At 42.3% G+C, this 15,077-nt stretch overlaps 1 protein-coding gene across 1 annotated transcript in view; it reads right to left on the bottom strand.

The window, feature by feature from the left end:
• Positions 1 to 15,077, bottom strand: part of LMX1A (LIM homeobox transcription factor 1 alpha) — a 448,629-nt gene that overhangs the window by 14,481 nt on the left and 419,071 nt on the right. The window contains exon 6 of the mRNA XM_033959803.1: positions 10,893 to 10,965. Coding sequence (XP_033815694.1) covers positions 10,893 to 10,965 — 73 coding nt within the window. The remainder of the gene's footprint in view (positions 1 to 10,892; positions 10,966 to 15,077) is intronic.

Raw genomic sequence — 15,077 nt, forward strand, 5'->3', positions numbered from 1 at the left:
TCGGGTTTCTGCTTCCTACATGCAATACTTTACATTTCTCTACATTGAACTTCATCTGTCATCTCGTTGCCCACTCCCCTAGTTTGTTCAGGTCCCTTTGCAATTCTTCGCAGTCCTCTTTAGTCCGAGCACCACTAAATAGTTAGGTGTCATCTGCGAATTTTATTATTTTGCACTTCGTCCCTGTTTCTATATCAATTATAAATATATTGAATAGCAGCGGTCCGAGTACTGACCCCTGTGGAACACCACTCATGACCTTCCTCCAGTCCGAGTAGTGGCCCTTCACTCCTACCCTCTGCTTCCTTCCTGCCAACCAATTCCTGATCCATCTATGTACGTCTCCTTCCACCCCATGGTTCTTCAGTTTCTGAAGTAGGCATTCTTGGGATACCTTGTCAAAGGCTTTTTGGAAATCTAAATATACGATGTCTATGGGGTCCCCTTTGTCCATCCGTGTGTTAATTCCTTCAAAGAAGTGCATTAAGTTCGTTAGGAAAGATCTCCCCTTGCAGAAGCCATGTTGGCTTGTGATTAGAAGTTTATTTCTTTAAAAATGCTCATCGATGCTGTCTTTTATCAGCGCTTCCGCCATTTTCCCCAGAACCGAGGTCAGACTCACTGGTCTGTAGTTCCCTGGGTCACCTCTTGATGGGCGTAACATTGGCTATCTTCCAATTCTCCGGGATCACACCTGCTTTCAGGGATAGATCGCCAAAGTGAACTGTCAGGTCCTTCCACCTCCAGCCACTTGAGCAGATTACACTTGAGGGCTATCACTACAGTCCACTGGAGAAATACAGCAGACCCCAGTCTTCTAGGGTAAAAATGAAGGAAAACACCAAAAAGGAACAAGGGGGGAATGTTGAATAACAACATTCTAAATACTTTCAACAAATTGGAAAATAGCCTCCCAAAAGGACTGGATAACTGGACAGGTCTAGAACATGTGCCCCAGACCAGCAGCATCACAACGGGGACAAGCAGCAGATGCTCAGAACCCCGAAAGGTGAGGAGAGATATACAAGCATAAAATCAATTTATAATGTGTTCCCAAAAGGTAGTATATTTGCAAAAAGCAGGCAATTTGCATACAGCACAGAGAACAGCAGGCAATTCTACAGAAAGATTGCAAGCCCAAGCATCCCTCAATCGGACATGGTCTAGCAGGGGGGACTCATCCTTCAAGTGTCTATGATGAAATTTAAGAGGAACAGAAAGCTGAGATCCAATGGTGAAAGCCATGGACAATAGCTCCTGACAAGAAGCCATACAATGACAGGGTGACAGAGAGGCAATATAATGATGAAGTTGCATATAAGCAAAGCTATCAGTTCGAGGGAGATCAAATTCTGGACATAATGAATCAAAATATTTAATCTTTCCATCGTCTTCCACCATTTGAAACAGGTAATGAATCTCCCCTGCTTTCCAACGGACAAAATGGCCCCGTCCACCCCAGGCAGAAAATTCCCATTAAAGCGTAAAGGCAAGAAGGGAGAAATAGTAGAACTGAGAGAGTGAAATTTACAAACCCATTCCAAGCCTTCCGCAAAGGGTAATGTAAAACCGTAAGAGGAAGGAGCTCAGGCTGAGCCGAGGGCACAGAATGAAGATAGGTATCCTTCCTGAATAGCTTGCTCTTCCGTCCAGAACGTTGTCTAGTTGCGCACGAAGTGAAATCCTTCTTCCTCACACCAATGCCTCATCCATGCGTTGACTCATAAATGCAGTTTACAATCCCTTCATAAATGCAGTTGACTGCTTGCATGCTCCATCTACCTCTTCTCTTCGGCTCTGGGAATTGGCAAAGTCTCTGAGAACTCTACCCTCAGTGTTCTGGTCTTCAACTTCCCTCCTAGCTTCCGGAACTGGTCCTTCAGTCCTTCCCTGCTGTAGTTCCTGTTGCTCACGTTGTTTGTCCCCACATGGATCACCACAGCCATATCTTCTACTTCCACACTGTTGATGATCCTGTTGATGCGCCTCACTATATCTTCTACCTTGGCTCCTGGTAGGCAGGTTATCAGCCGATCCTGTCTTCCTCCCACTATGTGGCTGTCGACTTGTCTGATGATGGAGTCCCCCACGACGATTGCTGTCCTCTCTATCTTCTTTTGCCTCTCTAGCCGCAGGTCCATATCCCTGGTGTATGACCATCTCTCCAGCCGTAGATCCGTGTCCTCTGTGCACTTCCATCTTTCCTCATCCTGGTATTGGCTTGCATCAGACTCGTCTTCCTGTGGGTTCCCTCCTCTGTTTCCAGGTCTCGCTGCTGCGTCACCTATTTCTTCCTTGTGGTTATCCTCCAGGTGGTCCTCACTCACTGTAGGTATCTCTTGGCAGCTATAATGTTGTTGGTGTTTTTCCACGGCATCCCTTTATGTCTACTCGATGAACTTCTCTAACTCCCTGACTTCTTCCTCAGCGGTTTCCTCAATCATTAAGTTTTCTGCCTCTCTGTCCTCCTCTTCCACTGCTCAAAGTGCTTCTAGTTCCAGTATTCTACCCTCCAGGAGTCTGACTTGTTTCTTCAGGCCCTCTTGTTCCTCGCATCAAGTGCATACATAAGACTACCTCCCAGAGAGGAGGTAGTCATACATATGGTAAATGGTACAAAAACTGGGTAGCTCAATATCCTGCTTCTGTCTGCTGCATCCATTGCTGTCCACTTGCCGGTATGTCATCTGAAGTGGCTTCTCCTTGTGTAGGAATCTGTGTAGTGTCCTTGGTGATATTGTGAAGTCCTTTTCTTGATTTTGAACCTGCTACCCCTGTTGCTTGTGTGTGTCCTCTATGTCTGCTGTGATTGCCCTCTGCTACTACTGTGGTTGTTTATTTATTGCTTGTCTGTCCTGTTGCCCTTGTGGTACTTGCCTGTGTAGGTGTACTTCTCTAGTGTTTCTTTTTTGCTCGTCCCTTCTTAAGGCTCTTCGCAAAGGCTCTCTCACAAAGTGAACGCATTTAATGCTCGCCTTCGACACACACCAAGAAGCTGAGCACCATTGGTCCCTCCCCTTTTAAGGGAGAGCTCCGGTGGATGACTTCGGGAGTGGGCAGAGCTACCTCTCACCGATGGCCCTTGCTCTCTCCTGCCTTTTCTTGCTCCTTTCCCTCTCCAGTTCTCTTCTCTGCTTTTCTCTCTTTCTGCTTTTCTCTCCTTCTCCTTTCCTGCCTCTTGCTTGCCTGCCCAAGCCTGTTAACTGAGTGCAGTTGGCCTCTCCCTTTTTAAGGGGGAGCTCCGGTAGATGTTGTCGGGGTGGGCGGAGCTACCTCTCCCTGATGTCCCTTGCTCTCTCCTGCCTTCTCTTGCTCCTTCTTCCCCTCTCCTGTTCTCTTCTCTGCTTTTCTCTCCTGCTTTTCTCTCCTCCTTTCCTGCCTCCTACTTGCCTGCCCAAGCCTGTTAACTGAGCACCATTGGCCCCTCCCCTTTTAAGGGGGAGCTCCGATGGATGATGTTGGGGTGGGTGGAGCTACCTCTCCCTGATGTCCCTTGCTCTCTCCTGCCTTCTCTTGCTCCTTCTTCCCCACTCCTGTTCTCTTCTCTGCTTTTCTCTCCTGCTTTTCGCTCCTTCTCCTTTCCTGCCTCCTGCTTGCCTGCCCAAGCTAAAAATACCCACCTTTTTTAGGTTGCTTTTATCTCCTAACACCTATTCACCCTTTCAGTACCATGTCTGTTATAATTATTCTCACAATAAATAATTTCCTGCAGTCCCTTATTTGTCTTGTTTGTCTTGAATAGATTGTAAGCTCTATCAAGCATGGACTGTCTCATACACAGTGCTGTACACTAAGGAGCTGATTCTACAAACAGCATCCCAATTGTAGGTGATGGAAGGCATCCTACCACTGTCTCACCAGCCAATCAGGATGCATTTTTTAAAAAATGGATACCCAAGGTCGGCATGAGCGTAGTTTCAACCATAAGTGTCCTTAGGTGTCCATATGCATCTCCGTAAGTCTGTAAAATGCTGGCCTACATTTATGGCATCTGTTAAAAAAAAAAAATAATCAATGAACTTATGGTGATGCCAACTAGTAAAACAGGAGATGCATTAGACATAGTGGAAAGAGCATACATATAACATCCTAACACAGAACACATACATGCAGAGTGTACTAGCATGCTAGAAGTGACACCAACTTGCAGGATAATCATGCATAGCAATCCATAGCACATAGCAGGCTTAGACCCAGTGAATCAGCATGCTACTGAAAGTGACATTTAATCATTAGATGGTATATAATAGTCAGTGGTAGGAGTGCATGCAATGTGATTCACAGCACACTTCAAACCTGATGAATAGGAGTCGGAGAGTGTTGTTCGATGAAAGCAGCTAGGTCCTCGGGGTTGAGGAAATCCTTTGTGGTATTATTGAGAGTCACTCTCATTCTGGCAGGGTAGAGGAGCACGTATCTAGCATTTAGCTGTTTCAGCTGAGGACGATAAGAGAGAAGTTGTTTGCGCCTGTAGGCCGTTGTCTTGCTGAGATCGGGGACAAAAAGTATGGCGGCACCCTCGTGTTTCAGAGGGGCATGGATCTTTGCGCGTTGCATGATGTCTATTACCTGCTGATAGCGAAGAAGTTTCACCACCACTGGTCTAGGAAAGCGATCCGAAGAGGTGCGATAAGAAGGAATGCGGTGTGCTTTTTCTATCTCAAATTCCTGTGCAAAGGTGAGATCTAGGATTTTGGGGATCCAAGTAGTCAGGTGCTTAATCAAGTCACGATCCGGAATTTCTTCAGATAATCCGAGAATTCTGAAGTTACTCCTGCGTGAACGGTTATTGCTGTCTTCCAGCTCCCGTTCTAGTGCCGTGATGCGCTGAGCCTGCTTTCGCATGTCGTTGATGTTATTGGTAGTCACCTCCATTTTGGTTTCCAGGGAAGTTACACGTGTTTGAATTATTGTGAACTCCGTTGTGAGCGTGGTGAGCTTATCATTAATTTCCTCCGTGTCTGATTTTGTGTCGGAGACCATTCATTTTAGTTCCTTGATTTCGTCAAGCAACTCACGATTGCTGACTGCAGGGGGATCCGGAAGAGAAATCTTTGAGGGAGATGGTGGGTCAGGCTTGTGCCGCTTGTTTATCTTTTTATCCGACATTTTCGATCGGTTTCCAGAGCAGGATATGCGGTAGTAGATGTGCAAAGTCACTAATTCGGGTTTTTTCAGCGTGAAAGGAGCGATTATGTAAGAGTAGAATATCGATTTTGAAAACGTGGTGCAGGAGCTCTTTCCTCATGCTGCCATTCTTCACGGGCTCAGCAGCGCCCCCCATGCATGCAATCTTTACACTATGCATTATATGTTTGCTCATAGATAATTGACACATCACCAAAATGTTATTTCATCCTTTATAGTTCCTTTAATGGTTATATATAGCTTTACATCCCTCAGAGTAGAATATCTATCCATGAATCTTCACCCTTAGGTGCTCCTCCCTGCCACTTTTTGCTAGCTTTTCAGCTGTTTTCCCCCTATAGGTCTTTCTAACCTTGTGATGCTTTCATCACTGTTTCACTGTGTATTATCTTACATGATAACTCTCATCCTCACATCCATGACACAAATACTGGTCTGGTTAACTATTTTAGTACATATACATGGGCTCTCCGCTGTTTGTGATATGTATACACACCAACTTGTATTCTCTCATACCATAACTGCTCATGTCACTTAAGATCATATCCATGAATGCTAAAGGGTTAAATAATAAGATCAAAGTAAAGAAATTATTATCATACACTGAACGTCTCAACCCTGACATAATCCTGCTTCAGAAGACTCACTTAGATGAACATACTTCTGAAAGGTTATCTCTGCCATGGGCTTTGCCACCTTTTTTCTCCCCTGCAATAGACAAGAAAGGAGGAATGTTGACCTTCATAAAGAAGCATCAGGGACTAAAAGTGCACTCCTCATCTTCTGATGTACATGGAAGATGGGTTAAGGTTAACATCATATGTGGCGAAACTGCTCACTATATTCAACATTTACGCTCCTAATGTGGATAGTCCTGAGTTTTTCCATGAGATTACAGCCTCTGTTCTCTCAAATTCTAACTCACAGATCATTCTTGGAGGTGACTTCAATATAGTGCTCGATCCCCCCAAAGACCGTAAATCTCAGGTTAGATATAAAAAATCAAGAGCTTGGTATGCTTTACACCAAATGTATGACACCTTGAAATTATCTGATATTTGGAGACTCAGGCATCCTTTGCACTCTGAATACACTTTTTTTTCACACCCGCACCTCTCCTACTCATGGATAGACTACTTTCTCATCAGCCATTCTTTAATATCAGATGTGGTGGAATCCACTATACATCCAATTTCTATCTCTGATCACGCTGCAATCACTATGACACTAAACATTACGATGCCTGTAGTTCCACATAAGCAATGGAGATTTAATTCGACTCTTCTTCAAGACCCTGGATTCACTGACCACGTCAGAACTGCTATCAAGGACTATTTTCTCCTTAATCAACCTGAACACACCTCCTGGAATACTTGGTGGGATGCCTTTAAAGCATCTATTAGAGGTCATATCATCTCCTACGTGGCCCACAAACACAAAACTCAGAGACAGGAATTAAATCAAATGGAGTTGGAAATCAAACGCCTGGAATCTTTACATCAGCAAACGCCCTCAGATATGTCTCTCCTGCACCAACTAGGTGCAACCTATACAATGCCCTATTGAGTAACTCTGCCGCTCACACTGTTTTCCAGAAATCCAATTCATACTTTGCTGAAAGTAACAAATGTGGTCACCTCCTGGCTGCATCCCTGAAAAATAGAACAGAAAAGACGGATATAGCCAGTATAACCCTAGAAGATTCTACTATTCTCACCGACTCAGTTGAAATATCTCAAGCCTTTATGCGGTACTACCGTACCTTATACACCTCAGAGCTAGAAGATAACTGTGCTGTTCCCTCCTTTATAGATAACCTTCCGCACCCTAGGCTAGAACCTGCGGACTCTGTAATGCTGGATTCACCTATCACGACAGAGGAAATATCTCGAATACTTCGCACAATGGCTCTTGGAAAAGCTCCTGGCCCAGATGGTCTAACTGTGGAATTTTATAATGAATTTCAGGACATCCTTTTACCCCATTATCTCAGATACCTTGAACACCTAATTGAATCTGGCCATCCTCATGGTTCGTTTATTGAAGCCAACATAATTGTTCTACCGAAACCTGGCAAGGACACGAAGCAGATCCCTAACTATAGACCACTTTCCTTAATAAACATGGACGCTAAACTTTATGCCAAAATCCTCGCTTGCAGAATCCAACAGATCATCACTAAACTTATAGACCCTGATCAATGTGGTTTCATCAATGGACGACGCTCCTCAGACAATACTCATACATTCTCCACCATTATTTCTCTATTACACAACACAACTTCTCCTACTGACCGCCAAATATTAGCTGTAGGACTCGATGCTGAGAAGGCATTCGATAGGGTGGAATGGTCGTTTCTTTTTATTGTAATGCAATGGTTCGGTTTCTCACCTAGTTTTATTCAAAAAGTTAGATTATTGTATACTGCTCCCTCTACCAAGACATTCATAAATGGTAAATTATCCTCCTCATTTAATCCTAGTAGAGGAACTAGACAGGGTTGTCCTCTTTCCCCTCTTTTATTTGATCTGGATCTTGAGCCCTTACTTATCGCCATTAGAAATAATCCAGATATATAAGGTTTCCAACATCTGAAGCAAGAAGTAAAGGTATGCTGATGATATACTGCTGTACATTTCACCCACATCTCTTTCCCCCCTCTTATCCACGATTGAGAAATATTCACTGGAATCAGGCTACAAACTTAATAAGAGTAAATCTACAATCATTTCCCTTAACTGTCCTGACACCAAATATGAATCCTTGCAGTTAGGATTTGAATGGTCAGACTTACAAATGAAATATTTAGGGATCTTATTTGGTCCAACCATTGAGGAAACCATTCAACTCAATGCTGATTACCTGCTTGATACTGTCAAATCCCTAACCCACAAATGGTCTCCACTAACTCTTTCATGGTGGGGCAGACTTGAGTCAATTCGCATGGTAGTCGCTCCTAAAATAATCTATGTCCTAGATATGATCCCATTTCTTCTCCCTAAACAAATATATAAACAAATTGAAACCCTACTTTCCCAATTCCTATGGAATAAGAAACATCCCCGGATTGCCTTATCAAAACTGAAGGCCGCTAGAACTAGAGGCAGAGTAAACTTTCCATGTTTCCTTCAATATCATCATGCATTCATCATCCAACAATGGTCACGGACCTTGACGACCCACTCTCAAGTTCCTGTCCCCGCTTGGGTAAAGTTGGACTGGGCTACTCACAGCCAGATTAAGATCCAATGTATCGCCTGTCTCACCTTGACCAAGAAAGAACTGAAAAATCCCATTCTGGTATCACTGAAAACTGTTTTGACCTCAATTGATAGTGCTCTTCCAATACCATGGGCTGCTTCTAGTCTGATTCCCATATGGAATAACACTCAACTCAAAATTCAAGATGAAACAATATCCTGGTCGAAATGGCGCAGTTGTGGAATCTGGTATCTTCAGGACCTTCTGACACATAATAGATGGCTTTCTTTCTCGGAATTAGTTGACAAATTTCAACTACCCTCAAATCAATATTTTTCATGGGTGCAACTACGACACTGTATATTGAGCTCATTTCCTAATATACTTTCACTGAATTATGTTCCCAGTCTTATTGAACACAACAATGTACTGTCCGCACTAGGTGGCACAGCCTCGCTATGGTACAAATTGCTTCAAAAGATCTCTTCTGACGTCCCACTCCCCACAGAGACCAAATGGACCCAAGAACTGAACCTACCTTCCGATGCAATAGACTGGTCAAAAGTGTGGCTACACTTTTTTAAATCTATCAGGTCAGCGTCCTTATTGCAATCAATATTTTTTCTACTTCATAAAGCCACATGGACTCCTCTTTTATCCCATAAAATTGATTCATCCATATCACCTAATTGCTGGTCTTGCCAGTCACAAAGTGGCACCTTATCACATCTTTTATATTCCTGTACCCTTCTTACAGATTACTGGTCTAGAGTATGGTCCACTATGTCTAATATCTTGGGCATAGATGAACCTTTGTCACTTTCCATTATAATATGCATGTCACAGGGTTTACAAAACCCATTAGATATTCACTCAGCTAAATTGTTCACCATATTCATGGCATTGGCTATCCAAAATGTTCTTTATAACTGGAAGGACTTATCCAAGGTTGATTTCCACACTTGGTGGAACTCTATTTGTTTGACTGGGAAATATGAAAAGGCCTTAGCTGAAAAGAACAATCGTTTACAGTCGTTTGATCGCATTTGGTCTCCACTTACCCGATATTGTGACTCCTCAAAGTAACTTGTTCCTTTTAGCTTTGTATTCTGATTTTCCAATTATTTATCTACTCAATTATTTTTTGTATAATATAATGTGACTCACTCTTTCCCATGTATGTGTATATCTTGTATCATGCAATTGTTATATACACAGTGACGTTATACTTGTTACTTCTGTTCTATATAACTGTATTTTTCTCTTAAAACCAATAAACATTTTTGAACAACAACAAAAAAAGATATGATTCTCTAAAGGACGCTGATGCATGATTGACACGTGACCACTGAGATCGCTGTCCTTTAGAGAATCAGGCCCTAAACACGTATGTCTAATAGCACTATAGAAATAATCAGTAGTAGTAGTAGTAGCAGCAGCAGTAGTAGATATCATTATCAGGCCTTATTGACAAATCCTGTCACTACAGTCACCAAGGCTACTAAACTTGTCGTAAATGTTGAAAAAATTTTATTCTGTTATTCAGTTCTCGTGATGATTTTCATAAGCAATGAACAGGTTTGGTACAATTCAGCTAAAGACAGTTGGTCTAATGGTAAATTCATCTAATAGACAAGTTGGTCTCAAAACATAAATAATCAAGAGAATTTGCCACATGCTTTAATCTAAACAAGGCATTAACCCTACATGGCATTTCCCACAATCTGCGTTTTTAGAACAACATTGACAAACTTTCATGCTTTTAAATTTTCTCATATTAACTTTCTTCATCATACATAAGTTTGTAAAATTAACTTCTTCCATAACATTCATGTACTAATTGTTAATTTCTGAAAATCAAAAGGACTGAGATCTGTATCTTGCTGCAGATTTTTCTTAGAAAATGACATCAATTTTTGCTTCCGTATTCTTTATACCAATTGATGCATTAGAGAGTGTGGTGCAGTGGTTAAAGCTTCAGCCTCGGCACCCTAAGGCTGTGGGTTTAAACCCATGCTGCTCTTTGTGACCCTGGGCAAATCAGTTAATCCCCCCCATTGCCTCAGGTACATTAGATAGTTTGTGAATCCACCAGGTCAGACAGGGAAAAATGCTCAAGTACCTAAATAAATTCATTTAAACGGTTCTGAGCTCCCCTGGGAGAATAATATAGAAAATTGAATAAATAACCCCCTCCCCCCTTATACAAAACCACAGAAGTGTTTTTTAGCGCAGCCCAGTACACTGAATGATGTGTACTACTCCCACCTCTCATAGTAACTCTATGAGCATCGGGAGCAGCACAGGCCATTCAGCGTGCCAGCTGGCACTAAAATTCACTTTCATGGTTTTGTCCATTAGACAACCATCATTAGATTAATTGTTGGGGACCTGAAAAGAATAGTAATTTCTCTTGAATTTTATTGATATTCTTTCCAGGATGTATTCATTTTGCAGTTTAAAACCAGTTTGAAGTACACTGATTGACATGTAAAAGTTGTCCACGTATACAAATTTTGGTCCCGGGGATTATTTCTTCCTACCTGAATTGATTCTCTGAGGATTTTGCTGATCCTGTTGCTTCTGCTGCTGTTGCCTCCTAGCGAGCTTCTTCATCTGTTAAATATGTGCAGTACAGAATGAATAGGTGTCTTAAAGCAGCAGTGCTCCATATTCACTCATACAAGAACAGCAGTAGTCAGGCCTAGCACTTATACCGTGAATCATGACATCTATTTATTTCGCAGTCATTGACATATGTTTAGCAGGGCAATGCATGATAGTTCACTATGTTTGCACTCCTCAGTGCTTTGCCTCTAGCAGCAATATGGATCTCAGCCTTCAGCTTGAAATTGTAAAGAAAGCGAATAAATCCAAATTTAAGAACATAAGAAGTTGCCTCCGCTGAGGCAGACCAGAGGTCCATCTCGCCCAGCGGTCCACTCCCGCGGCGGCCCATCAGGCCCATTGCCTGAGCAGTGGTCCCTGACTAGCTCTATAACCTATCTCCACTCCTATCCCTATACTTACCTCTTATCCTATCCCTATAGCCTACCTCTACACCTATCTATACCCCTCAATCCCTTTGTCTTCTAGGAACCTATCCAAACCTTCTTTGAAGCCCTGTAACGTGCTCCTGCCTATCACAGCCTCCTATCACCCCATCCCCCTCTCTCTCTCTCTGCCTTTCCCTGAAACTTCACACTCAATTCCTTCTGGACTCTGTAAGGCAGGGGAACTGCTGGGCTCTCTATTTAAGTGTAATACTCTCTACTTAATTGTAATGATTATAAATATTGCTTTTCTGTAAGACTATTTCTATAATATATTCTTTATGCAAAAACCTCTGGCTGTGCCTCTGATTCTACTTCCTGGTGAGTCATCGGTGAGGGAACTGAACCTGGGACCTGGCGTTGGTCAGTGCGCATTTCACTTAACCCCTACCACCTAACATTGTGGGGGTGCGACCATCCTTACATTTTATTAAACTGACATTTGGGGGGCTCTGTCTCGGTCCTTCCTGATGATTTCATTTGGGTAAGTAGAATTCAAGTTTTTTTATGCACTGTGCAATAGGATTATGTATAGACAGAGTGATATAGAAATCAAAAGTCCTTGCAAAACCCTTAGATTGATTATACGTTAGACTGGATGACACACTGTTGAAAAGTTCCAGTAATATTGTGGGGTTTTATACTTGGTGAGATTTTATATATCAATTGACTTTCTATTTTTGATTGATAGACAGAGTGAGATAGAAATCAAAAGTCCTTTTAGAACCCTTAAATTGTTTTAGACTGGATGACACAATTGTGAAAAGTTTCAGTAATATTTTGGGTTTTATATTTGGTGAGATTTTACTATCAAAAGTCTTTGTAGTCTACCTGTGCCAGTTTGCATTGTATGATTTGCTATTATATGCTTGCTAGGGTGTTGCATGTAAGAATATTTGAGCTGCTCTGAAGAAAAGCAGGGTTCAAAGTGAAAACAGTCACTCAATTAAGACACGCCACATCTGTATAACTTTTACTTTGCTTACCTTGTGCTTTTAATTCTATTTCTTGTCAGTCTCTGCCCTGGTGAAAGGCCCAGTGCACACTGGACTGGAACTGGCAGCTGACACCTCTGCTCTTCTACCAGACTTCTTATATTTTTTCCTGCTAAACTTCTGCCTTTAAATTTCAGGTAGTAACCAGTGTGGGCAAGTGTGGGCATAAGTGTATTATTTATGCCAATGACTCTTGCCTAACACGCTTTACCTCGCTTTTCTACCTATTAACTAAAGTCTCCCTCCTTCATAAGTGGGAGCATTTCAATCTCAAAGGCTACACACAGACAGGGACATTTAGAAGCCCATTCTCTCTGCCCACGAACCAAAGCAGACTTCTGCAGCCTCAAATATGAACCCTTTTGATTTTCAAGAACTCACAGATATTGTACACAAATATTTTGACAAGAAAGGAGGTCCATATGAGGGTAATTTTCCAGAAAACACATGGCACAATATTCAGAAACAAATGGTTTCTCTTTCTCAGGAGTTTAGAAAGAAAACAGATAAAAGAAAATGCCTTTTCATTCAAGGCCTCTGTAGAGGACTTATTAGCCTAAGTCCTAAGACAAGATAATACTGACTTGAACACTCAGTGCCATCAGCTGTCCAAAGACTTAGATGAGGCACAAATTAATATATCCATGCTAAGAACCCAAATTGTTCAGGCCACAAATTCCTTTTTAACTGTAAATGAACAATTAGAAGAGGCCAAGGCAGAATTAAAGTATTTAAAGTCAAAATGTGCCTCACAGGGACAGGCTAATGCTGTCTCCTTACAGATTCTGCCATCTGCACCTGTGCCACCATCACCATATAATCCATGTAGTCAGAAAACCGTTTTTGTAGCAGGTCAGAGAAAGGGTAAACTAGCTACAGATGTAGAACAGGAAGAAGAACCGACCAACGAAAGTGAGGAAAATTCATTACCAGGCCAGAGCAATACCAATAGTACCCCTATAAGTGACACAGCTCCAGTAACTGTAGTGCTGCAGGGACATATGAAAGATAGTGACATTGAAAGAATAGTGGAGAAAGTGGGCCCTATGCCTTTTAACATAAATGAATGGTGCAAATGGGCTACTGACATACTGATTCACTGGGGTCTAGGGAAATACAAAAGGAACAATTCTGATTTTGATAAGCTTATGCACCTAGCCCTGGGTCCACATTATTATAAATTTGGATCTCTTGTTCATCCATACCAATTTGTAAAGATGGCCATCGAACAACTATTTCGCTGCACCTCTTTGCAAGTACTTAGAACTCTTTCACCCCTGCCAAGTGATACACCAGAGCAGTTTGCATATAGAGTGTGGGTAATCAACGCGGTACTTAACGAACATGAACATTGGCCCACTTCCTCAGATTATGGTCAGAGAGAACATAAAGAATTCCTATTAGAATTATCTCCCGAGATTACTAAACACCTTCTGTTGTTCTCGGAGGACCCTAAAACTACGCCTTTTGACACTTTACTGCTCAGGATTGGGTCTGTGTGGAAGAGCCAGCCAGCTCAAATTATTTCAGTCTCTGAAGCTAGAAGGTGGCGTGCTGAGAGAGCACCCCAATACAAGAAAACACCACACACAGGAAATAGAGGGCATATTAGAAGTAGTTACAGAAATGCCTTACATTCCTTTCCGTGAGCTCAGAGCACAGACAGAAGCATTAGAAAAAGAGAAAAGGAAATGGGAACAGGATCGTCACACAATGCAGATAGAATTGGACAGAGTAAAAAGTGATTTGACAGCCAGGAAAACCAGTGCTAGTGTATAGGGATGTCCTGACTCTCTGTGTCCGAATGCCAAGGTGACTCAGGCCTTCACAGCCCAGCCAGACTCCTTTCGCTTACCTGTGGACTCACTTTTGGAGACGCAGGATAAGGGAAAGAAGTCAGACTCAGAATTCAGCTTGAAGTATGTGGCACCTTTGATTTTGGACACTTCCGACAGCCCCAATGGTAATACTACCATAGAGGGTCAGGATAAATTAAAATTGATTGATACAGGGGCTAGAATCAGTTTCACAGATAGAGCGCCTCCTACTGGAGATCAGGAAAATATGGAAATTTGTGAGATTCAGGATCTAAATGACAAAGCTTCAAAGTGTGTGTCTATCCCACAAAAGGAACAAATGAAAGACATTGTAGAAACTACTGCCAGCATGAGTGAGAATACAGGCAAAGAAATAGTTGAAGTGGCTGGTCTTGTATTAGGTACAGGAATTCCTAATGCTTCTAATCCTTTGGTTCATGAGGTTATTCCTGTGCAATTAGCCACACAGTGTAGCATGCTAGTGCAGAAGCATGATCGTACTGTAACTCACTCAGAGGCTGCAGATGTTTCAGTTTGGGCACAAGATTGTGGGAAAAGGTACACAGAAATTTTGTTTGAGGGCAAAGATCCTGAACCACAAACACAGCAACCAGTACTTCCTCCAGCAACAGAACTGGTGCCTAAGATGGAGGAGAGGGGTCTGAGTGGACCTATCTCTTTAGCATGTGGCTCTCCAACTGGGTCATTTGCTAATTCAGAGGGCTCTGTTAGGCTCACTATACACTCTCAGGCCTTAACTAAGATTTCAAAGCCTGTACCAGTGGCTGCCTCTTGCTCTGACATTACTGTGAAATTTAACCCTACATGTGCATTTTTCTCTGTCCTAGACATGACTAATGATT

Source organism: Geotrypetes seraphini, chromosome 10 (assembly GCF_902459505.1).
Source record: "Geotrypetes seraphini chromosome 10, aGeoSer1.1, whole genome shotgun sequence".
NCBI lineage: Eukaryota > Metazoa > Chordata > Amphibia > Gymnophiona > Dermophiidae > Geotrypetes > Geotrypetes seraphini.